This window comes from Suricata suricatta, chromosome 2 (genome assembly GCF_006229205.1).
Source record: "Suricata suricatta isolate VVHF042 chromosome 2, meerkat_22Aug2017_6uvM2_HiC, whole genome shotgun sequence".
Lineage (NCBI taxonomy): Eukaryota > Metazoa > Chordata > Mammalia > Carnivora > Herpestidae > Suricata > Suricata suricatta.
This window is the reverse complement of record NC_043701.1, coordinates 21,159,719-21,183,939: the sequence shown is the minus strand read 5'-3', so window position 1 is coordinate 21,183,939 and position 24,221 is coordinate 21,159,719. Positions and strand designations below refer to the sequence as shown.

Genomic DNA, 24,221 nt, shown 5'->3' with positions numbered 1-24,221 from the left:
GTGTTTAAAAGTAGCAAACTCTGTGTCTAAGACAGTGTCCTCAACATTCACATACATGTAAGGGATAAAAGTGACTTGTCGTTTCAAAATCCATGATTAGCCATATTTCTCATTTCAAAGTACTGTGACTTTTCCTATGATTTTCATTTTAATTTATTGTTAAAAATAATTATGGAAGCACTCTAGTAGTACTCAGATTATTTTAAAATAGCCAACCACTTTCCAGGAACAAAAAGCATGGTTAAGAGAAATAAGGACAGTAAAGAGTCCTCAAATACCTGGCTCGGCTCCCCAAACGTGTCTAGGTTGGGATTCAGCACTGGTGCGACTGTTCCCTCAGGAATGATGCTGTTAGTGACAGTGTGCAGATCCCGCCACAGAAACTTCCTTCACTCATAAGGTATCTGTGATACCCCATACCTGAAATGAAATGTATACTGTAACCATCTGATACATCTGTTACTGCTATCATACCTAACCTTAAGTCTCCTGACAATGATTACTGGACCTTTTCTTACAGTGATATGAGCTCCATCCTATTTTTTTCAAGTAAGCTCTCTGCCCAGTGTAGGGACTCGAACTCACAACCCTGAGATCAAGAGTTGCACACTCCACCAACTGAGTCAGCCAGGTGTCCCAAGCTACATGCCTTTTTAATGTTATAAATGTGCTAAAAGGACATCTGAAATTCAATATTTAAGGCCCTTTCTTATGACCACACAAAATGAGAACTTACTGAATAGATTGACGGCATTTTTGGGTGTGTGTGACTGTGACTGTGTGTGTGTCTAAAGCTGGTGAGTTCCAGTTCCATTATTGGGCAAGTATGGAAAGAAAATGAAAAGGAAGAGAATATTGGTTACAATCCCCCTTTGGTTCTGGACAAGAGTCAAACTGGTCGGATGCAGGGCTCTTCAAATTGCAGGGGGACCCATTAGTGGGTTGTAAAATAAGTTAGATGCATTATAAGCAGCATTTTTATAAACATAAAACAGAACAGAATAAAATAGAAAAGAATTTTTCCCACTTAGTGTAACTACTGTTTCATAAAATAATTGTTACTTTTACGTGTGTGTTATGTGTTACTTTTCCAGGAACATAATCCTTTCTGTCCTAGGAAAGAAAATGGTTTATGAGGAAAGGAGATTAAAGATCATGTTTGAAAAGGGGTGGGACAGACACATGCACCGGATTTAATTTAATCGGTGCTGTGCTTACACGGCCTCATCTTGGAAAGTGACCCACAAAGGGAGATGCGTTCACATTACTAATCAACAATTGTAAAGATACCATTCAAGTCATTATTCACTCATTCATCAGTTTAGTGTCTATTCTCCCTAGGCAGAGGCCATGGAGAGAGGATGAAATTATTTAAAAATATTAAATAAGCTCATAGAGTATAAAAATAGCTTATTATGCACCTAACAGTGTTGTAAGCACTTTACATGTCATTAATCCCTTTGATGCTCCCAAGCATCAAAGATACATACCAACAGTATCCATGTAGAGTGTGAGAATTAAGTCATTTGCTTTTGAGGCAGAGCCATATCTCAACCCAGAAGTCTGGGTCCAGAGTCTTCACTCTCAGTTGTACAGGATCTGAAGCAGGCTCCTTGCCAGTTCATTCCACAACCATCCCTAATTGAGGTAAGTCTGTGATGCTGGGGAGGAAGCAGGGAATAAACACACGCCAAAGGCAAACTTATGGTAGTAACACTACTGCTGTGGCTTTGCCGGCCTCCTCCTTTCTCCTGCGGTTCAAGCCCACCATCTACGCCACATAGAGTTAGCCTCCTGATACCCCAATGCCTCTGAACACGCTTGTCCACAATTTAGTTCAAACTCCATCTCTTCTTTCCCTCCCTATAAAACATGTAAAAATGCAATTGAGTGTGTCCCTACTTTTCGGTAATGAATTGAACTCTTAGTTATTTAAAGTTAAAAAGCATTCATTCTCTGCCTAACCTTTCCTATTAGCCAATCGTTTTTTGTTTTTGTTTTTTTAATGTTTATTTATACTTGACGGGGTGGGGAGAGGCAGAGGGAAGAGGAGACACAGGATCTGAAGCAGGCTGTAGGCTCTGAGCTGTAAGCACAGAGCCTGACATGAGGCTTGAACCCATGAACCATGAGATCATGACCTGAGATGAAGCCAGATGCTTAACCCGATGGAGCCACCCGGGCGCCTCTAGCCAATCACTTTTAACAAATCCCTTCCGTGTCTTATCTCCACAAACCAGTGGGCAGCCAGCAGCCCTCGTGTTACAGTCTGGGTTACCCAGAGCTCGGAGGGGTGCTTCTTTCTTTGCATCCACTTGTGTTATTCTCCTCACTGGTTTCGAACAAGATCCAGAGATAATCGCAGGTATAATATACACGGTGACAGGTGCACCATTGTCTTTCAGAAAAATATGAAAGGATTATGTACCAAAGCTCTCTTTTTCCTCCAGTCTACCCACCCTTGCCTTTAGGTTATATAGTAAGCCATATACGCAGAGCCTAGACAGACAGTAAAATAAATAAAACTCAACACTTTTCTTGGTAAGATGGTCAGCGTTCCTAGCTGCCAGGTCCACGAGTAAGAAACCAACACAGCACTGTCTATGTGCTGAGCAAACACAACGTGCCTCTCCTCACTGAAAGCAGGAGGAAGTAAGCACTATTCCTCTTCTTATACCATCGGAATTCAAATGGCCCATGCAAATAAATCCCGGAACCAAAGAGGAATCATATTTAGGTCTTCATCTGACCCCCCCGCCTTGGCCACATAATTTGAAGCTTTCCTCATAAAAATGTCTTGTGGCCAAACATATTTATCTTTCAAACTTAAAAATGATTATAAAAAAATTAAGACATGATGATGCACTGTAGGTGGAGAATTCAATTATTCAAGTAATTCAGAATTCTTTTTTTTTTTAAAGCTATTGCCCCTTTAAATTTTTTTTATGTTTTATTCTTATTTTTGAGAGAGAGAGTGTGAGTAGAGGAAGGTCAGAGAGAGAGAGAGGGAAACACAGAGTCCGAAGACAGGCTCCAGGCTCTGAGCTAGCTGTCAGCACAGAGCTTGATGTGGGGCTCAAACCCATGAACCATGAGATCATGACCTGAGCCGAAGCCGGACGCTTAACTGACTGAGCCACCCAGGCGCCCCATTCAGGATTCTTTCAAAATGCAGTGCAATACTCTGAACTAAGATAAAATCTGAGGCTTAAGTATATTGTGACAATGCTTTCCACACTCTGTTTATAATACATCCTTTAAGAAGTCTATTAAAAGTAAGACAACAGGGTCACCTGGGTGGCTCAGAGGGTGAAGGGACCAACTCTTGATTTTGGCTTGGATCAAGATCTCACAGGATGTGAGATCGAACCCCGAGTTGTCAGTGCAGAGCCTGCTTGGGATTCTCTCTCCCCCTCTCTCTGCCCCTCCACCTCTCAAAATAAATACACTTAAAAAGAAAAAAGTAAGACAATGGTAGGGGGTGTCTGTCTGGCTCAGTGGGAAGAGCATAGGACTCTTGATCTGGGGTGTGTGGATTCAGGCCAGGCCCCAAACTGGGTGTAGAAGATTACTTAAAAATTAAATAAACAAACAAACAAATAAATAGAACTAAGAAAAAAGGTAAGGGAATTTAACCCTTTTTAAAAATACATATAAGGTAGAGTTCTGTCAAAATAAAATTTCTAATTGAAATAGTGACTGTGTGCACCCCTGTGTCAAAGCCACAGCAAAAGCCAGAAACAGGATTTTATTATTTATCACTATAATAATTTTACGTTATTTTTATGTACATTAAAGTTACTTCTTTTCTAGGTCAGACTATACTGATTATTTCTAAAAGGTATTCATTGTGTCTAAAACCAATACTTTTCACATGGGTTAGGGTACATTTTCTCTAGTTAAAAAAAAAAAAAGATGATTCAAGTATGTACCAATCTAGTTGAGCAGTTTCTAAGAAAGATACAGCTTCTGGATAGAATGTGACACTTTTTACTCGTGGTATTACATATCGGGACTTTTTTTGATGGTGATGCTCATTTTGCTGCCCCTCTCCTCTGTTTCATTACTTGGGTCCAAGAGCAAGCATGTTTAAGACAGTCATCCAGATGTTTCTATACCAGTAAAGAATAATCTGGATAAGAACCTTCTACACAGGAGAACTTTGTTTATTGAGGGGACCTGCCAGACACCTCCCTAGAACACAGGAATTAGGGGCATTGTTTTCCAGGTTGAATAGGGGGCCACACAGCTGAGAGAGACACGGAACCTCCCAGGGAGCAACCACTGTTAGAAAAGGAAGTGGCTCCAGGTTTACACATTTTCCCACAGAAGCTTCATAGTCACTGAGGCAACAACTGGGTTTCTCTCTTCCTGTCTGTCTGTGCACATGTCAGGCTGCCCCCAATGTAGCCGCGTGGAAAAAACCAGCACTGGGTATATATATGAGTAGGCTCTGCCTTCTGGGACATTCTGCTAAGACACAAATTTTTCAAGTAGTGTGTTGAAGAATAAAAGACAACGGAGGCGGAGTTAAATAGCCACTTTTGAAAACTGTTAAAGTGAAAGAAATCCTTTGACCAGGCACACGTCAATGACTGTTGTACACTTTATTTTACCATATTATCTGTCAACCGTACCTCGATAAAGGCGGGAACGAATCCCGCCGAAGCTTCCGGCTGAACAAGTCCTTCCTGTGTCAGGATCAGTCTCCTCCTCTCTTACTCGCTCTGCAGCCCTGTGCGAAGCCCCAGGGGCTGTGGGAAACTCACTTTCCTTGTCTGCAAAGTGAAAAGGTTAAGGTAAAGATCCTCTAACCTACCTTTCAATTCCAAATTCACAAGTTTAAATTTATTTTGCAACTTACTTTCCCCTTCACATACTTTGCTCTTAATCCTACACTAATTTCATTTTAAAAGAGAGAAAAATAGGTGTCTGGGTGGCTCAGGCAGTTAAGTGTCTGACTTTGGCTCAGGTCATAATCTCGTGGTTTGTGGGTTCGTGCCCCGCATCGAGCTCTGTGCTGACTGAAGCTCAGAGCCTGGAGCCTGTCTTTGAATTGTGTCTTCCTTTCTCTCTGACCCTGCCCTGCTCACGTTGTCTCTCTCTCCCTCTCTCTCTCTCTTTCTCTCTCAAAAATAAATAAAACATTAAAAAAAAATTTAAAAAGAGAAAAAAACTAAAAAGATGGGAATGGGGGGGGGGGTGGCCAGGAGAGCTCCTCAAGAAGATGCTCATTAACTTCCTGCTTTGTCCTGGACACTCACAGTTTTAGGAAGAGGCAAACAAACAGGAAATGTGCTAAACTCCCAATGCATTAATTCTAACACCTGGCAGTATCTGTAACATATTTTAAGTTATAGGGATAGTCCTCGCTTCCACAAATACATACTGAGCCACTTCTAAATTCACTGCCGGTTCCTCTAGTCTCCAGAAAACAAAGAACTCCGGAGCAAAAATGAAACAAGATAATAAGTTATCATGAAAAGGAAATTTTTGATTACTCATGCTATTGTTTCTTCCCATTAAGGTAGTAGACTGAAAATTGGTTATAGATATATATTTATCTGTCTCTTCAATCAGACGTCCTGGATTTATTTTCTTCCAATTATTGATGCAGACGTACCCCAAACACTGAAATCCTTTGGAATCTGTCTGCCTTGAAAGGGCCATTTCCTATTGAAATAGCAAGATATACTGGGTACATCTGAAAATACCAGGATATTCTGATTATACACATTTTAAAAGAGAATGCTACTTTTAATTCTAAAATAAAATAATTCCACTAGTCTATCCCTGAGGACTAAACGGTAAACTGTACATTGCAAATATTTACTTTAAAAAGCAATGCTCCAAACTTTAAAAATCTGACTTACTTTTTAATTCTATTATTAAATCCCACTTTCTTTTAATAACTGGTAGTTTCCCTTCTGGCTATCACAGCTAATGGACAATGTAAAACAGAAAGCTTTTTTTTAAAGGCTTGATACTGCTGCAACCTTATCAGAGCCAACTAGCACATGGTTCTGAGGAGACTGGCTAGCGCTGCTTCCCAACAGGGGCTAGGTAACGGAGTTCTTTCACACGCTAGTCTAACTAAGCCTTCTTAAGACATGCACAGTCTGTGAAACTGGGAGGGCAGGGGTACAGTCTCTCCTGCTCTTCACCCAAGGCTTAGCACATAGGAAATAATAAATGCTATTAACATTATTGTTTCCTTTGCCATACGAACTGTCACCAAAAATACAGGCTAGAGCAAAACAAATCCATCCCTGCCTGTAAGAAACACAACGGAAAGAGTTGACTAAGGGTGCTGAGTGCTTCATACATGGCAATGACAGTGCACTTAACAATGAAGCAGGCACCTCGCTCACCTCACGACCTGACAGGAGCGTAACCTGACCCAGGCACTGGCGTTCAAAACTCATAACCCATAACACGCTCTGCCTCATATCTTGTCGTTTATGGACTTCTGTTTCTTCCATTCATGCTTTTAGAAGAAGTGCCTGGCTATCTGATATGACTTCTTCCACTGACCAACTACGTGCCTGAATAAAATGAAAAACAGTTTCTATTTTCTTTTCGGGTTCCCTTCCTCAGAACAGGCATTAAGATGGGCAGAAAAATTAGGCAAGTATGAAATACTTTAAAAATACGTGTGGTTCTTCTCGTCTGGGGCTGTTAAACTCAAACACAGTATTTGATGTTTCCAAATACTGTTTAGATTTCTGCCATAATTCGTCCCCTTGCACCATTAATAACATCTTTCTCCGCCATTCCCTGAAGCTGGTATGATCTTGTTCCATGACAGTTCACCCGGTGAAATGGAGGGGACAAGAGACAGCTGCTAGGAGGTGGCCTGAGGGCAGCGCCAGGGCTTCCACTCCCCTCTCCTGGACACTCTCAGGGCTCCTGGTCAAGAGGCCGGATGCACAAAGTTTGGTGGGTTGTTTTTTTTTTTTGCTGGCTCCCAGGCATGGACTATGTACCAAGAGTAAACAAGGACAGAAAACTGGAGCATGTTGCCTCATTTATTGGCTATGAAACCTTAGAAATATTCCTCAAAGATAGATGAATATTAGTTTTGTTTAAAATAACCACTTTGCACATTATATAATCTTTAAAATCTGTGGTTTGCACTGAGTAATCTGAGGTGTACATAATTAGGATTATAAATAAAGTTGGCTCTGTCTGAAAAGAACGAAAACTGTGCTAATGTAAGCACTGCACGGAAGTCACTATGATCCTCCGATCAGAGCTTCCGAATAAATGAGCAAGAGATTTTAGGTTCCTGTTTTCCAGCACTAGTCTTAGGACTAGAACCAGATGTACTGCTCTTGTAGCAAACCAACCTGCAAACCTAGACCACGTAAAACTGAAGTTCTTAACTATCCTGGAAGAGTGAATTATCATTTCCAAAAGTTTTAAATGGATCTCCCCTTACTAGGTGTTTTACTAAACTAACAATCTGTGGCCCCCGATTACAGGGCGGGAAGGAGTCTAGTCTGGCCAGGAGCTCCTTCTTCCCATTAGGTACCAGCTTCTTGACTGGGTGATATGATCCCCATACTTTTCAGTTCACTGTATGCGGAGGTAGAAATCCTACAAAACGCTTAGGGGACTTAGGTGAATGACTTCAGTGCATTCTAATATACAAGCTTAAGGTCCTAAAAATGACAATATGACAGACGTCAGGATAGAAATACAACGCGACACTACATTTGCGCCAGCAGATGTCTCTCTGTAGCCCATGACACCAACCAAAGACAACAGGGAAGAGAGGACTCCCGCATTACTAGAATTCTGGGATCCCTGGGCCATGCAAGGGCATGAATTGGGAGATCAGACGATCAGAAAAGTTAGGTTTCTGAAGAATTGGATATGGGGATCTAAGCAAATACAGGAATTAATGAAAAGTAAGTGTTACTTTTTGAAAATTACATTTAATATGCAGGATCTAATCGTACACAGGAATCTATTTCATACAAAATGGTAAAATGAGGGGTGCCTGGCTGGCTCTGTTGGAAGAGCATGTCTCTCTTGATCTTGGGATTGTTGAATTTGAGCTCCATGTAGAGATTACTTAGAAATAAAAATGGGGGGGGGACACATGGGTGGCTCAGTTGGTTAAGTGTCTGATTTCACTCAGGTCATGATCTCACAGTTCGTGGGTTCAAGCTCCACATCGGGCTCTGTGCTGATGGCTCAGAGCCTGGAGCCTCCTTCAGATTCTGTGTCTCCCTCTCTCTGCCCTTCACCCGCTCATGTTCTCTCTCTAAAAAATAATAATAATAATAATAATAATAATAAAATTTGTTTTTAAACGGTTAAATGGTTCTTGGCTATGGGTCAGGAGAGGAAAGTCAAAGTTCAAACAGAAAGAAAGCTGAGAAGTGAGTGGTATGTGGAAAACAGAAACAGAAGCTTAGTTACAAAAGGAAGGAGAGAATTTTGCGCATTACGAACAAAAATAAGGCAAGTCTGAAGGAGTGTGTAGGAGGTAAGAGAGGCCTGTGCACATTACTGCAGAATATGGCCAGGAGGAAAGCACGTGCCCTGGCCACCACCTAAAAATGCCGCGAGCCTGTCAAAGTACCCCTGTCCGGTAGGTGTAGGTTATGTGAAGTGTTAGAGAGAAAAAAAGTGAGGAAAAAGAAAAAGAAAAAGTGATCGAATACAACAGACTAGGAAATCCTATCACAATTCACAGACAGTGAAGGCACGACTTCGGGAAGCTGTACACCCACACCGACGAAGCAGAGCACTGGCCCCTCGCGAGACATGCAGTCCTCCCCGTGGGCTGGGGCGCAAAGGGCGGAAAGCCGCGGGCACACCGAGCACCCCACCGGCGCCCACCTCTCTCTCAAGGTAACAGTGTCATCTGGCACATCTCCCAACAGAAAAGTTAACTTCCAAAGGTGATATCCAAAAACTGCAGAAGGGAGACATGACAAAACATGAAAGGATGGAGTATTTAGAGTAAACGACAAGGCGCCTGGGTGGCTCAGTCGGTTAAGCGTCCTGACTTTGGCTCAGGTCATGATCTCACAGCTCGTGAATCTGGAGCCCACGTCAGGCGCTGTGCTGACAGCTCAGAGCCTAGAGCCTGCTTCAGATTCTGTGTCTCCCTCTCTCTCTGCCCCCGTCCACTCAAGAGTCTCTCTCTCTCTCTCTTTCTCTCTCAAAAATAAATAAGCATTAAAAATTAAAAACCAAAAGTAAACAATGGACATTGTAAAACAGAAGCTGGGGCGGGGGGAGGGGAGGTGCAAGTTTAATGCCATCGAGAGAAATGTGTCCCTCTACCTAATCAGACCATGGGCCTCTCTCCCAGCATTTCCTTCCCGTCCCGAACAGAGCTGGCAGACCTGTCGGGGAGGCAGGGGGGACACAGGAGCTGAGACGTGAGGCAAGATGGGACCCTAGAGCACGAGGACACCCAGGTCTCCCCACAGCGAGGCAAGAAGGCAGAAACTGTGCAGCTCCTGAGAGCTGGGGACAGGGGACGAGAAGGGGGACAGTTCAAATGTCACGATCTCATTCCCCAAAACTGCTTCTTTAAGGATTTTTTAAAAGCATGTTTTGTTTCAAAAGTAAAACAGATCTGACATTTAGCAGGTCACCATGAATGGATAAGTGCTCAAACTCAAAAATGGGGGGGCGCCTGCTTGGCTCAGTTGGTTAAAATGGCCGACTTTAGCTCAGGTCATGACGGTTTGTGAGTTCGAGCCCCATGTTGGGCTCTGTACTGACAGCTCAGAGCCTGGAGCCTGCCTCGAATTCTGTGTCTCCCTCTCTCTCTCTCTGCCCCTCCCCTGCTCATGCTCTGTCTCTCCGTCTTTCAAAAATAAATACACGTTTAAAAAATATTAAAAAAATAAATTTAAACCCCCCCCCCAAAAAAAAACAGAAATGGATGAGTATTCAAACGCTTTGGGTGTTAAAGGACTAAGACGGTTTCTCGGGCCAGCATGACGGGTCACACAGAGACCATGTCAGAATTTACCAATGATTTAAAAAAAAGGAATTTACCAATGATGTTCTCAGTTGCTTTAGGAGCAAAGGCTTGCTTTTGTTGGGTACTTTCCGGTTGCACAACCGGGTTTGCTTCGGGCTCCATTAAATTTAAAAGAACTTCGTAAGAGCAAACACATACAGTATTCACCATGCGCCGGGTAGTCTAGCAAGGACTTCACAAACACTAATTCACCGAGCTAATGTGTACACACCCCTGCTATTTGCAGTCATCTACCTGTTCATCGGCTCATTCTGCTCCATCTAAAAGTACCTCTGTTTCTTCCATTTTTCTCCTGCAAAAGATGAGGAAGATATAGTCAGCTATAAATGCGCACATGTGTTTATACCACTCTGTGACATCTTCTGAACTCAGGAGCTCCCAAAGGGCTTCGTTAAACCTTAGTCAATTATTTCAGTGCCTAACTTCCCGGAGTTCCTAGGTAGAATCATTCAGACAAGTAGCGTCTAGAGAACAGAAGATTTGACAAAAACTTTAAGTTTCAGAGAAAATCAACATGCCATAATAAAGAGTTAGGTGCACAGGGAAATGGTTTAGAACAAGGTTCTCCTTGGCTCTGAATCCTTCTACGTTTAATATGCCTTTTAAACAAATTCTCTCTACAGTTCTCTTTCTAGGGGCACCTTTCCGCACTGGAAGGAATAATTGCTATTCTAAAAACAGAAGCAATTGGTGGATGTAGCTATCATAGGTGCACTTAAAATGTTTAAAAAGGACAATGGAAAAGCATCAAAATAGACGGTGCTGCCAAGGAAAGGCAGCTGTTCAGAGAGTCTCCACTGGGTGACATTTACCTCGGGGAATTCAGGACTGGCAGGGAATTCAGGACTGTCTTTCAAATCTCTTGGCTCCAAAAGTCTATCTCACTAAGATTTCAGAAATTATTATGTTTACCGGTACTAATTCATGCTACCAAAGCTCATAAGAGATTGACATATAAATCTACACTGCCTTTATACTCACTTACAATGAAAAGCATAATTGCCAGACAGTCTAGACACCTGCTCCATCCAGCTTGACCAATATATTCACATTTCCCTAGTCAACGAGTATTTCCTGAAATCCCAGGGACAGGCACCTTATAGGCAGGCTAAGATCAAGCCAGATTAACCAAGGATAGTTCAGTGAGAGTACCAGGGCAATCACAATCTCGGTGCCAAAGGCCTCCAACATTCTCCCCGCAGACAAGTAAGTAAGTGTTCCTCGCTCTCGTATCACCACCTCCCTGGCTCTATCTTCCTGGACAAACACAAGGTATTTTCCCGGCTTCCACTCTCTCCCTTCCAGTCCATTATCCACCCGGTGTCCAGAGTACACCTTCAAAGACTGGAAACAAGTCATAGCTCTGCCTGACTTAAACCCCTTTAGTGCAGTACACTGGGCTCGCGATAAAGACCTGCACGTTGACTCCAAGACCTGGTCTGGCCCTGCTGACATGCCCGCCTCCGCCAGCACCACCATCCCCGTCAGCCTCACCCGCTTCGGCCATGCTGGTCTCCCTTCACTCTCCTGAATGCACAAAACCCCTCAACGCCTCAGAGACTCTACACGCCTTGTTTCTTCTGCCTGGAAATTAATGCACAATATTCTGCCCCTTCCCCCCACCCCGCCAAAGCACACACATGCCTAGTAACCTGCAGGTCTGGGCTTGCATGTGACCTGACCCCAAGGCCAGGACAAATGCCTCTATTCTAAGCTTCCATAGTTTAAAATTGGTAATATTTATCACAGTGTATAATTACGCACTGATATGATTATGCTTATTCCTCTCATTAGAGAGTCTGAGAAGCTCCACGCGGGTGGGTGCTGTGCTCATTTTATTAGCACATTCCACAAGCATGGACATTCAAGAGATAGTTTATTGAAGGGAGGATAGTTTGGGGCTGTTAGAAACTGTTGTATCCATCACCAAAAGAGAAATCATTCTGCCAGGTCGACCATACGGCTCCGCTGGCTGGGCTCCGTCCTCCCCAGCAGGTCCTCCCATCCCTGCAAGGATGACAATAACATGGGCACTGTCTACATTCACTTCTGTAACACCACGGTCTCCTAGACTCCCACGGCCACAATAAATCCTAAGATACTAAAAGAGAAAATAGTACAAAGTTCAAGATACATTTGGGTAGCAACTCTGCGCAGAGGACTTGTGGCAGTGAGTTACTAAGAAACGCTGTAAACAAAAAGGAAAACATAAATTGTGGCCAAAGGAAGTCCTCGATGAGACAGCACTGGCGAACAAATATACATACACACCCGTGTGCACACAAACACCCAAAGCCTGGTCCTTGGAGGAGGGGGCACTGCCACAAGGCAAGAGCCCACGGCAAGAAAGTGTGAAGAATCCAGAAGGAAGCCTGATACCGCCCCTCCCTCCTACTCCCTGGGGGGAGGGGGGGGCGGGAGGCTGGCTCACAGGGGACCTGATGGTGCTGGGTTATTCTCCCATTTGCCTTACAAATCAACAATTAGCTGGCATTTCCCAACTTACTGTGTAGAATGCTTTCAATGGCTCACAGCTGTGGTTAATATTTTAAAGATGTTCTCCTAACATTTTAGCCCTCTTGTGTGATGTGAATGAGAACAGAATGGGTAGGAAGAAGTCCCACAATGCCCTCAGATCTAAATTTATGTCTAGTCACGTAGCTGAAAGGGACCAACTTCACTTATTCAAACCACAAACATGATGAACCTTGAATACGCCAGGCATCATTCTAAGTGCTGTGAACACAAGACGAGCAAGACAAAATCCCTCCTTCTCAAGGAAGTAATATTCTAGAAAGAGACAAACAATGAACATATATTAGTCAAAGAAAGTCTCCCTGAGAAACTGACATATGAACAAAGACCCAAAGAAAGTTTGGAAAAGAGTTACACAGATATATTGAGAAAGACAGTTCCAGACAGAGTGATCAGTAAGTGCAAAAGCCCTAGGCAGAAGTGTGGCCGGTCTGGGATACCTGGGTGGCTCAGTCGGTTAAGCATCCAACTTCGGCTCAGGTCATGATCTCACGGTTCGTGGGCCCAAGCCCCGCATCAGGCTCTGTGCTGACAGCTCAGAGCCTGGAGCCTACTTTGGATTCTGTCTCCTTCTCTCTCTCTGCCTCTCCCCTGCTCATGCTCTGTCTCTGTCTCTCAAAAAAAACCAAACATTAAAAAAAAGAAAAAAGGAAAAAAAAAAAGAAGTGTGGCCGGTCTGAACTGGATATGCAAGGGAGATGGTAATAGAATATGGGGCCAGAGAGGTAAGTAATGGGTCTCTTAGGGCACCATAAGCTTTTTCTTCTGAAAGCCCTGGAAGGGAACTGTTTTGGGCAGAGGCAAATATGCTCTGAAGACAGAGCAGGAGGGAAGCAGCAAGACCAGTTAGTGGGCTAAAGAAATAACCCAGGCGAAACAGTACCGCAGCTGCAACTAGACGACAGCGGTGGAGGGGCTTCCAACAAGCCGATGGGCTCTTTGTGGCCCTTAAAGTAACTCCCTTAACTTGACTGATTCTAGTAGTTCTAATCCTACCACTACAAGGTGGGGTTTTTTTGGTCTTAATTCTTACTTTTATAAAAGAAAACTTAGTAGATTTCTATCGATACAGAAATAACACATGGTCATCACAGACAGCGGAAAAAATCAAACATACAAAAAAATCTTTGCATCACAGTGTGAAAGAATTAGAAACAGACGTACTTGTAAAATCAGACTTAGATCAATATAATCTAACCCTGATGTGTGTCAATTTGAGTTCAAACCAGAAATCATCACTAAAGAAGCAACACTTATTCCGCAAAATTTCTCCCTGAGAAACCCATGATGATAACATGATGTAAAGTACAAACTGGACATGATGACTTCTTTAAAAAAAAAAAATTAAGTACTCTTTATTCTCTGCTCTAAGGTTAACTTTGGGGGACTGGTGCGGGTGCGGGTGTGGGGGGAGAACAAGGCTTCGCTGTTGTCATGGAAACCATTCTGCCCCAGGGCAAGGAAGCAGCTCTACAATCTCTATCATCAAGCCAGGGAAGTCATCTTCCTCATGAACAAACCCCTGTCCTTCCCTAAACAGAACACTGCTGTTCAAACAGGATCAGTGGGCCCGTCTCTAGCTGCAAACAAAATTAAACTTTGATTGTCAGCATTTAATACCGAGAGTTGACATGCCTCACTTGTGCGTTTCTCAAAGTGTGCTAGGACAGCCACATTGCTCGTGGTCTGTCAATCAACTATGGTCACTGCCTCCTAAAGCCATGTTTGTTTGTTTTTTAAACTTCAAGGTACCCAGGAATTGCCTGGGGGTCAGTTAAAATGCAGGTTCTGACTTGGTACCTGTGGGCTGAGGCTTGGGATTCAGCATTTCTAGCAGGCTCTCTCTGGAGAAGCTGAGGCTGCTGGTGGGTGGACCACAATCTGAGCACACGGCGGTAGAGCGTTTACTGTCCTTCCCCTCTCCCTTCTATTCCCGTTATATGACAGAGACTGAGACACAGGCATTTAAGACTATTTTACTCTTGCGCTGAAAATAAGCATCAGCCCTCTGGTATAGGATAATTAAGTTCCAGCAACAAACAGTCTCTTCTGAGACCGCCTTGCCTAACCGATTCGATCTGAAACTCCCACCTGACCAACCACACAAAGTTCTCCTTCTCTCCTCCCTCTTCCCCACAAAAGACCTCTGCTGTAGGGAAGCTCTCGGCTTCAGCATGAGGTGAGGGTGTGAAAGAACCAAAATTGCTCAACATTTTCGATCTCCTCCTCTTTTGGGAAAGAGGCTAATCCACAGACAACTGTGGTCCTGGCTGAGAAGCCTGGGAAAGCGGATGGTCACCTGATTGCTTCAGGCCTCAGCACTACTGGCTTCTATCAACGGTGAGCCCTGGAGAGCCAGCCCTTCTTGGGACCCAACCCCTAAACTGTCAAGCCGATGGGTCCCATTTACACACATGGCCAAATCTCTCCTTCGGAATACAGCTGGTATTTTCTAATCGGCAGATAATTCATGTGAAAACGGTAACCTGAGCTACAGCATCTCTCTCTTGGCCCTCAGCTCTGTGCGAATATTTTTGTTCATCATCAGTAATTTTTATTACCATTTCACAGGTATGTATTTGTTAGTTTGCTTCTAAAAAATAAAAGTGGGGAGATTGGGGGGGAAAATCCCCAGGGCATGTGTGAGAAAAGGCCTGTTTGTTGTTTCTGTGGAGCCCTAAGACGCCCCAAAAGAGATCGGGAGGTGGAAAGAGGAGCCTGTAAGGACGCAGAGGAGAGGCCAGACCCACACCCCGGAGTGCCTCCCCGCTCAGGGATCCTGTACAACCACAGGGGGAGGAACGTGGTAGAAAGGTGCCAGACGAGAAGAGGCTGTAGTGACAGTAACTTTCAGAGAGGTAGGAGACCAACGCAGGAGATCGCAATCACTGGTCCGCAGGCTGTGACCCAGCCAGAATTACTGCTGGCTTACATTAAAGAAACAAACTATTAACCAACACTTATTTATGTATTTTTTAAGTTATTTATTTATTGAGAGAGAGGCAGAGAGAAAGAGAAACGGCACGAACAGGGGAGGGGGGGGAGAGAGAGAGAGAGAGAGAGAGAGAGAGAGAGAGAATCCCAAGCAGGTTCCCCACTGCCAGTGCAGAGCCCAATGTGGGGCTCGAACCCATGAACTGTGAGATCATGACCTGAACCGAAACTGAGAGTTGGACACTTAACCGACTGAACCATCCAGGCTCCCCAACCAAAACCTAACGAAGGGAGACACGGCTTGGGGCAAGATTTAAAGATGCGCAACTCTGCCTACACATAAGGGCCGGTGGCAGAGCAGGCAGGGTGCATTCGTGCTGGCTCCAGAGGCTCGAACCCAACGGTACAAGAGAAATGGGGACGAACGCGGCACAACAGAAGGTAAAACTTCTAACACAATACACTTTCTCAGTCACAGAACCTTTTTTGTTTTGTGTTGTTGTTGTTGTTTGCCACGGAGGGAGCGCCCATCATCATTGACTCGCCTCACCCTGCCACCCTGCCGCACCCCTGCATCACACGTCACAACTGAGCTGGGATGCGTGCCGGTCACCAAACACGGTTTCGCGACCCTGTGCAGCACAAGTGCCGTATCTAGAATGGCTCTCATTTCTAAGCCTCCTCCTAGGACTGGAAATTTCAGCTTCCAGGTAGCCTCCGAGAGTCCTGTGCGGCCTCTCTTCTGCGAGCAGGTCCAGAGCCTGCCCCTTGTGCAGAGAACATCACACACCTCCTCCCCGTGCTCACGCTGGCGTTCACACTCTCTACTGTGATGCCTCCATGGGCAGCATCCTGGCCACTTACCTGGGTCTCTGCAGCAGTGACCTGGGTCTAGTGGAGGGAGGGAGGAAGGGAGGGAGAGAACGGGAGAGAAGTGAAGAGAGAGAATCTGATGCCTAGATTATTACCTGTTATGTGTATCATAGAGGGACTTCTGACACTGGGAGGGAAGGTAGTCTGAATGAACCTCTCCTACATAGAGAGGAATTACGGCAACATGCATTAAGGTATGTCATTTCATGCATGTTTTAATCTAATTATTGTTTAATTTAATAACTGTTTAGAAACAGCCCTAAAATTTTGCTTTTACTGCTGCATATAAATACCCATATATACTTGTCATTTAATAAACAGTTTTGCCCCAAAATTTGTACATAAGAAACCTTTCATACTTACTGGGAAACTTGCAGAAAACATGCCCATGGCATTTCCCTAAAGTCTGGGGAAAGTTTATCACTAAAGCAGGTACAGAGGCCACTACTGGCAAAACACCTTGGCAATACTTTGTGTTTATGAGCCTTTAGGGGCGCCTGGGTGGCTCAGTCGGTTAAGCATCTGACTTTGGCTCATGGTCATGATCTCATGGTTTGTGGGTTGGAGCCCCACCTTGGGCTCTGTGCTGACAGCTCAGAGCCTGGAGCCAGCTTTGGATTCTGTCTCATCTCTCTCTGCCCTTCTCTCACTTGTGTTCTCTCCCTTTCTCCCTCTCTCTCTCTCCCCCTTTCAAATAAATAAATAAACATTAAAAAATATTTATGAGCCTTTGTGCTAAAATACTGCATACCACAAAGCAAACTTTGTTATCAAACTTTCCCGAATTCGTGCAAAATTTTACCCTAATTACTAATTAATATAAATAAAGGAAATTACATTTCACCTCTTGTCCTTGTTTTCTTAAGAATCTTCACCCCCATTAGTCTGCTTATCAGACCACTGGCAGGACTCAAATCATGACAAGTACGTCTCTGTGGTCACTTAGATGAAGGGCCATTCTGACTGGGACTTCTCAGGGGAGGGACAGACAGCTGAGTAAATCAGGCAACTATGGAACCATTGCTAATAACAGTAATTATTATATGGAAGGATTTCCATAGACCTCACCACACCTTTCTCAAAGAAGAGTTGACGACAGGTGAGCCCACACCTGAAACCAGAAAACTGTCCTACAAAGCCCGGCCCGGGGCACCCTCCTGCTCACACAGGACCATCAACAAATTCCACCCTTACCTCCCGACAGCCTTCGGCCCACAGTCCCTGTTTCCTGTGCAGCTGCCCTGGGCTCTGCGGGTGCCACACAGACAATCCTATCCAGCCAGCTCTGGGACAAGGCCTGAGGAGGCCACTTCCGCTCCTCCTGGCGCGTGGTAGGGCCATCTGCCTCGGAACCGCCACCCCCTTCCTTATTCTAGCGCAAAGCACGGTGGGCCCTCCCCATAACGAGAACGTCGGAATCTGAGTCAGTGAAGGTCTTTAGCTCACTTCGTGAGGCTTAAAAAACAGCTTTAAAATAGATATTTCAGAGACGTTAGCAAAAGTTTTCTGGCTTCACATCAAGTCACATAATCAGATAAACTTTCAGCATCTCTTTAAAACAAAAGCGTGTCCTAGGTTTGTACAATGAAAAGGAGCAGATAAAACAGCACACTGGCCAGATGCAGATCCTATCATGTTGACTTCTTTTTATCCAACAGGTTTCACAGAGGTGGCCTGTGCTGACTGATGGAGAAGGTGGGCCTGTTTCAAGGCCCGATGCCTCGGCAGAGCCCTGAACTCAGCAACCCCCCGACCAGCCAGCATGCGCCACAGGATGTCTGGTGGTTACTCTTGATCTGCGGCTGCTTATAGATAGGGTGTAATTTCCAAAACAATTTTTCATTTTGCCAGTTCTTCCTTACATTTGAACAAACCAGAGGGGATGTAAAGGGGCAAAATTCAAAAGGACTTGCTTCCCCACATCCTCAGCTAGCCATGAGGGAGATGGATGCTTCTCCTTAGGGGGGGCTCTTCTGGAGTCTGACTCCGGGGCAAAGGTCCCCAAATACCAGTCCCCCCACGTTGAAGCCCATTAGGTTATTAGAAAACAATTGACCCAGTACCCACCTATTCCTACCAAAAGCCTGCACGCCATCATCCGAGAAGGAAATGGAGGAAAAGGAAGGACTCGTTCCTGGGAGCTCTCCACGTCCGCACGTTTCCCATTCACCTGAGGGGCAGGTGTCACCACACAGGCTCCGGAAGGTCACGTGACTTTCTAAGCTCAGCCTTGCCCAAAGAGATTTCCCCAGGTCTGAGAAGCCCTCCTTCCACCTCATCCTAGACTGCCTCCCACAGGAGAGGACCTGGTACACATCCGTTCTCATATTCAGAAAAAAACATACCTTCTCTAACGAGGGGACTTCACAATGGGTTGGTGGGTCCAAGAGAAAAACAAAACAAGCCAGGAACCAATACCTGAAGGTCACACAGCCCACATGTCCAAACGTGGCACATTCCCCAGGAGCCACCCTCACCGGTCTCCCCAGGACGCAGACAGCAGGTGGCCCCCAGACGCTCCCAGCAGGCAGGAGCACCTGTGATACGTCCCAGTGCAAAGGCGGGGGACAGGTTCTTTATCCTTGGCTGCAAGCACCGACAGAAAATTCCAGGGCACTTCTGGAAGGGCTCTGCCACAGACCCTGAAACTGGGGAACCATGCAGGGACCCCTACAGTCCATCATCAAACATCACATGCTGTCTTCCTGGGCTTGGGAGAAATCTGCACAAGTGCAAAACCAAGGGGCAAATACAAAGCCAAACTTTATAGAGGAAACACACAAGCAGGGAGAGGGAGTTGGGGGGCAGGGGAGTGTTCCTCTGGAGCTGGGGAGAGAGACCATGAGAAAGGAAAATATTTGTTTCTCTATTTCTTCAACTGAGATTGAAAAGAAATGACCAGGAAGCTCTGGTAGGCAGAGGGGGAAGGATGACCCCAGTCTCCAGCAGGAACAGAGAGTTCGCATAAGCCTGGGTGTGGACTTGCTTCCACTCCCGCCCACCCACGGTTCCTGGGGCAAACAAATTCTTGGCTGAGCAGGTATGTGTGGGAGGCCTGATTTATTTTCCAACCATTCGAGCTTTGCCCAGAACTACTTAATCAGAAGATTTCAAGGTCATACATTCAAATATGGTGTTACCGCCTTCCAAAACAAGTTAACTCTGGGGTCTGTGGAGCAGGAGGGTGGGGGTGGGGGGTGAAGCGAGGAGAGAAGGAATTACTCATCATCTCATTAATGCACTCTTCCTCTGTAGATACTCTATATTCTCAGAAAATGAGCAAACTGGAAAAACGCAGAGCTGGAACAAATAATCGCTAATTTAACCTACTGCTTACTCTATGGCAGGCAAAACTCTAAATGCTCTGTCTCTCTTATTTGACCCTCAGCAATCCTTTGAGGTGGGTACTGTGACCGTTATCATCCATATTTACAGATGCACAGAGGGGTTCGGTGACTCGCCCAACGACTAAGGGCCAGGCAATGCGCCCACGGGCTCTGTGCACCTGCCACTGTGCATGTCTCCCCCTGCCCCTCAGAAAGGGCTCTTTGCCATTAAGGTCTATCTAACCGATCTCCCTCCTACTGTAGAGTTGTCTTTAGGCTACTTTCCCCGAGAGGGATATTATCAGAGTTGGCTTCCTCCTTAAAGTACAGATAGGACAGTACCAACCATGCTGCCTCAAAAGACATATAAACTGGAAAAGTCCCAAGTCTCAAACCACAATTCTCCTCGCATGCAGCCTGATTATAGGTGGTTCAGGCGAAGCTTTGATCCTTGTTAAAATGTAAAAGCTCTGGGATGTGTACACTTTATGCTGTTATCAGTTTGTGGGCAGAGTTGCATTGTTATCTTTTTAAATGCAGTTTGACGATAAGAACTTTCGGTGGTTTCCAGGCATCCAATTCACAGTCCAGTGGGGACTTGTTTACTGCTGGGTGCCTAGAACTCTCCAAGAACTACACATAAGTAGGTGCTCAATATACCAGCGTGGGTGAATAAACAAATGAATGAATGGCTAGAATTCTTGCAGAGGTCAGGTTCAGGGTAAATTTATGATATATGTAGGTATTAGGCAAAGTATCACTGGGAAGGTCTAAATCTGAACAAATGAATCACTGACAGTAATAACTTTGAAGGAAACCTTAGGTATGTGTCAATCTATGAAAATGATCCCTTTTCCACCTTATCATGAATGGATTGTATTTTTAAATGCATCTAGAGCTAGTTTACTACTGAAGGTTATCTGTTTAAGAGAAAGTGATATCTGTAGTATTTTTTTGCCTAAAAGCATACTCTCCAAAATCATGACGTGCCCTAGAACATCATTTCTTCTCCCTAGTAATTCTCATATCCCAGACCTAAATATCCTCAAAGGCCTCGTCAGAGGTCTCCTCTTCCATGAAGCCTTCCCTAATTTCCTGGCCAGAAGAGGTCACTGCCCCATCTCTACTCAACGGTACTCTGTTCTTTGCATACACAAACTCACTTTCTCACTGTGCTATTTTTCTCCTCTGCAACTGCCTAGTCGTCCCCAACTTTAACTGTGTATTCCACAGGAAATCATGTTCCCTGACATGAATCAGTCAATATTAGATCAATGTTTTTATTTGTATTTTTTCGAATTTCATTTATTTTTGAGAGAGACAGAGCATGAGTGGGAGAGGGGCAGAGAGAGATGGAGACACAGAATCCAAAGCAGGCTCCAGCCTCTGAGCTGTCAGCACAGAGCTCGATGCGGAGCTCAAACTCTCAGACTGTGAGATCGTGACCTGAGCCAGTCAGATGCTGAACCGACTGAGCCACCCAGGCTAGATCAATGTTTTTAAAAAAGAGCACTCTCACAAAGGTGCTCCAAGGACACCGTCATCTGTTGCTAATGTTTCAATGTATTTTCGACATTTTCAAAGCTGTAGTTGTTTTAAATGACACCGAAATGGTTTACACGCAAACTCGTCACCCACTGCAGACACAAAGGTGATGCCTCATGACCTTGGCGGCGGGACCTCTGCATGCACACATGGCCTTCTCGTTAGGGTGACACTGGTAAGGGAAGTTGTAGCCCCGCCTTGGTCTTAGGAGAAATACTGGTGTGCACAGTCCGCTCTCACAGTTTCAAGTGAACACACATATAAAACCCACGCCCAAGTGTGGGCTTCCATTACAAGCCAGGCGAGGCTCAGGGGCATGTGCACGGGCCTTGCTTTCATTGCAGTGAAAAGTCCTTTGTGATAATATCCTATTTGAGAGAGAGTAAATATTTATTCTAAGAATTAGAGGTTTCCTGTATGACTACAGATTTTTGATAAGGAGTGTGAGCAACTGTTTCCATAGGTTTCATTACAGGGTTGCAGCTCTGAAACAAACATTCCCTCCCTTAGGTTAGGGGACCTGAAAAGCATCCTGGGATTCCAAGGCAAGTCATTTAAAAACAAAACAAACACACACCAAAAAGACCGTTATAATTTGTGAGTAATTTTAAGAGCAGATTTTTTAAATATTATGCCTTTAAAGCAGAGTATATAATTTTATTAAACACAGAAGATGATGTGACTGCAGTTATTACATGGTTATTATCAGTACCTGATTTAAATTTTTTCATTAATACCCTCATTGTTCTGACTCTTCAGTAAATATTATAAACATGGGGCACCTGGGTGACTCAGTCAGTTAAGTGTCCGACTCTTGGTTTTGGCTCCAGTTATGATCTCATAGTTTGTGAGTTCGAGCCCCAAATTCGGGCTCCGAGCTGACAGCACAGAACCTGATTGGGATTCTCTCTCTCTTTCTTTTCCACTCCCCAACTGGTGTGTGTGCTTGCTCGCTCACTCTCTCTCTCTCTCTCAAAAAATAAACTTTAAAAATATTATAAATGTAAACTTCAAAACATTTATACTAGGATCATATGTCACTTTATCTGTTTTATATGGTAGAGTTTCATTAAAAATTTTACTTGAGCAGGGGATTCCCTGCCCCTCTCCCCAAATTTGAAAATGCCTGTCAGTGTTTCTCAGATGCCAGTCTATGGATTGGCTACAGTGGACCTGAATAAGCTTTTATAACATTTGGATTCTTGGGCCCTTTTCTCAATAATTCTCTTCCAGGGGCGCCTGGGTGGCTCAGTCGGTTAAGCATCCCACTTCAGCTTAGGTCATGATCTCACAGTTTGTGGGTTTGAGCCCCGTGTTGGGCTCTGTGCTGACAGGTCAGAGCCTGGAGCCTGTCTTCAGATTCTATGTCTCCCTCTCTCTCTGATCCTCCCCTGCTCACTCTCTCTCTCTGTCTCTCAAAAATAAATTAAAAAAACATTAAAAAATAATAATTCTCTTCCAATAGGTGTGGAGTATAGATGAGAATCTAGTTCTTAGGAGGGAGCAAAAAAAAAAAAAAAAAAAAGGAAACTACTGATCTAATCAACATGCCGCCATCTTCATAGAATTCTCTGTCAAATGCTTTAGTAATATCAAGACAAAAATACATCGACCATATACTCTTAATATGTGGACTCTTTCAAAACAGGAAACAAAGTCAGTTTAATATCTGTCCTCTACTGAACCATGCCAGACCTCCTAACACTGCCTACTCTTCTAAAGCTTTAGAAATCATCTGACTCTGTCCCGCTGCTGATCCACAGTCAAAGCATCCATTGAGCTTCTGAATTCTCTTGCTTCATCTCCAATTTGGACAAAAGTGGTTTTTCTTCTGTATCTGACCCCTTCCAAATTCGCTGTGACTGTTCAAAGGCAGTCAACAGTAGAGCCTTCCGAGGTGACCTGCAAAAGCTCCTTCAACAAACCAGACGCAGCGGACCACTAACTTGTAACTGTAGTCACTGGGTGGCTCCCCCCACACTGAGCTGCCCTTCCCGGGGGACTGCCACAGCTCTGTGTGCTTTACAGTGGAAAAGGCATTTTTCTTGCTGAAAAAGACGGGAGGTAAAATAGCAGTGATGCAGAGTCCTAGGCTGTTTGGACGGAAGCACACTATGGGGTACAGCCACCCGATGCCGAGGTCTTCAGGTGCGGGAAATACACTTCACAAACACACACGAGCTGAGAGAGTCCCTGGCAACGTGAGAGCCCAACCACCACGTTTCCAGGGTTTTGTAACCCAAGATCTCTGCTCCCATTCAGATTCTTCCACTCCCTAGCCGCAAGCGCATGGTCAGACCCTGTAAGCCACCAGTTCCTTCTACGTAAAAATAGGAGAAATACCCTAAGAGTTGTTATAGAAATTAAAGTTAATAGTATATTATCTAACAATAAATAAAAGTGAATTCGTTTGACAATAAGTTTATTATTAAATAAGTAAATATTGTTTAATAATATACTTATCTTCTAGAATAGCATTGGACTCCAAGTTAATACACAATATCAGCAATGGTTGTAAAAAAAAATTTATTTTTGGCTGGTGTTTTAGAACAAAAAAGGAGAATTCTCTGGGTGGACTAACCTGGTAACCGCCGAGTCTTAACGGTGGAGCCCAAAGGAATTAAAGTGTCAGAATCCCCCCAAGCTATGGGATAAAGGCTGTGGGCTCGTGGGATTAAACAAGTGTCTTATTCAACCCATGGGCCTGATTTTCCCCAAACTGGGAGGGGAGCAAAGCCCTGACCCATTTTTGCATTGCTGGGGGCAAGATTTCAGACAAAGATGTTGGCACAGTTTCTGTGGAGACTGCAGTAAACACATGGTTTGGGGTGATGTTCAGAGACCCCTTTGGTGAGCTGGCCATGGGGGGAAGCAGGGCCACTAAGGAGCCTCCCTTCCAAGTGACAACAGGGGTCCAGGCCAGATGCACGAATGGTGGCAACCATGAACAGATGGGAAGTCCTCTCTCGAAGTGAGGGGTCCCAAGAACAACT

At 44.5% G+C, this 24,221-nt stretch overlaps 1 protein-coding gene across 6 annotated transcripts in view; it reads right to left on the bottom strand.

The window, feature by feature from the left end:
- Window positions 1-24,221, bottom strand: part of LOC115278817 — a 172,850-nt gene that overhangs the window by 48,617 nt on the left and 100,012 nt on the right. For all 6 annotated transcript variants that reach the window (XM_029923303.1, XM_029923315.1, XM_029923313.1 and 3 more), the window contains exon 6: window positions 4,638-4,778. In XM_029923303.1, the coding sequence (XP_029779163.1) occupies window positions 4,638-4,778 (141 nt within the window). The remainder of the gene's footprint in view (window positions 1-4,637; window positions 4,779-24,221) is intronic.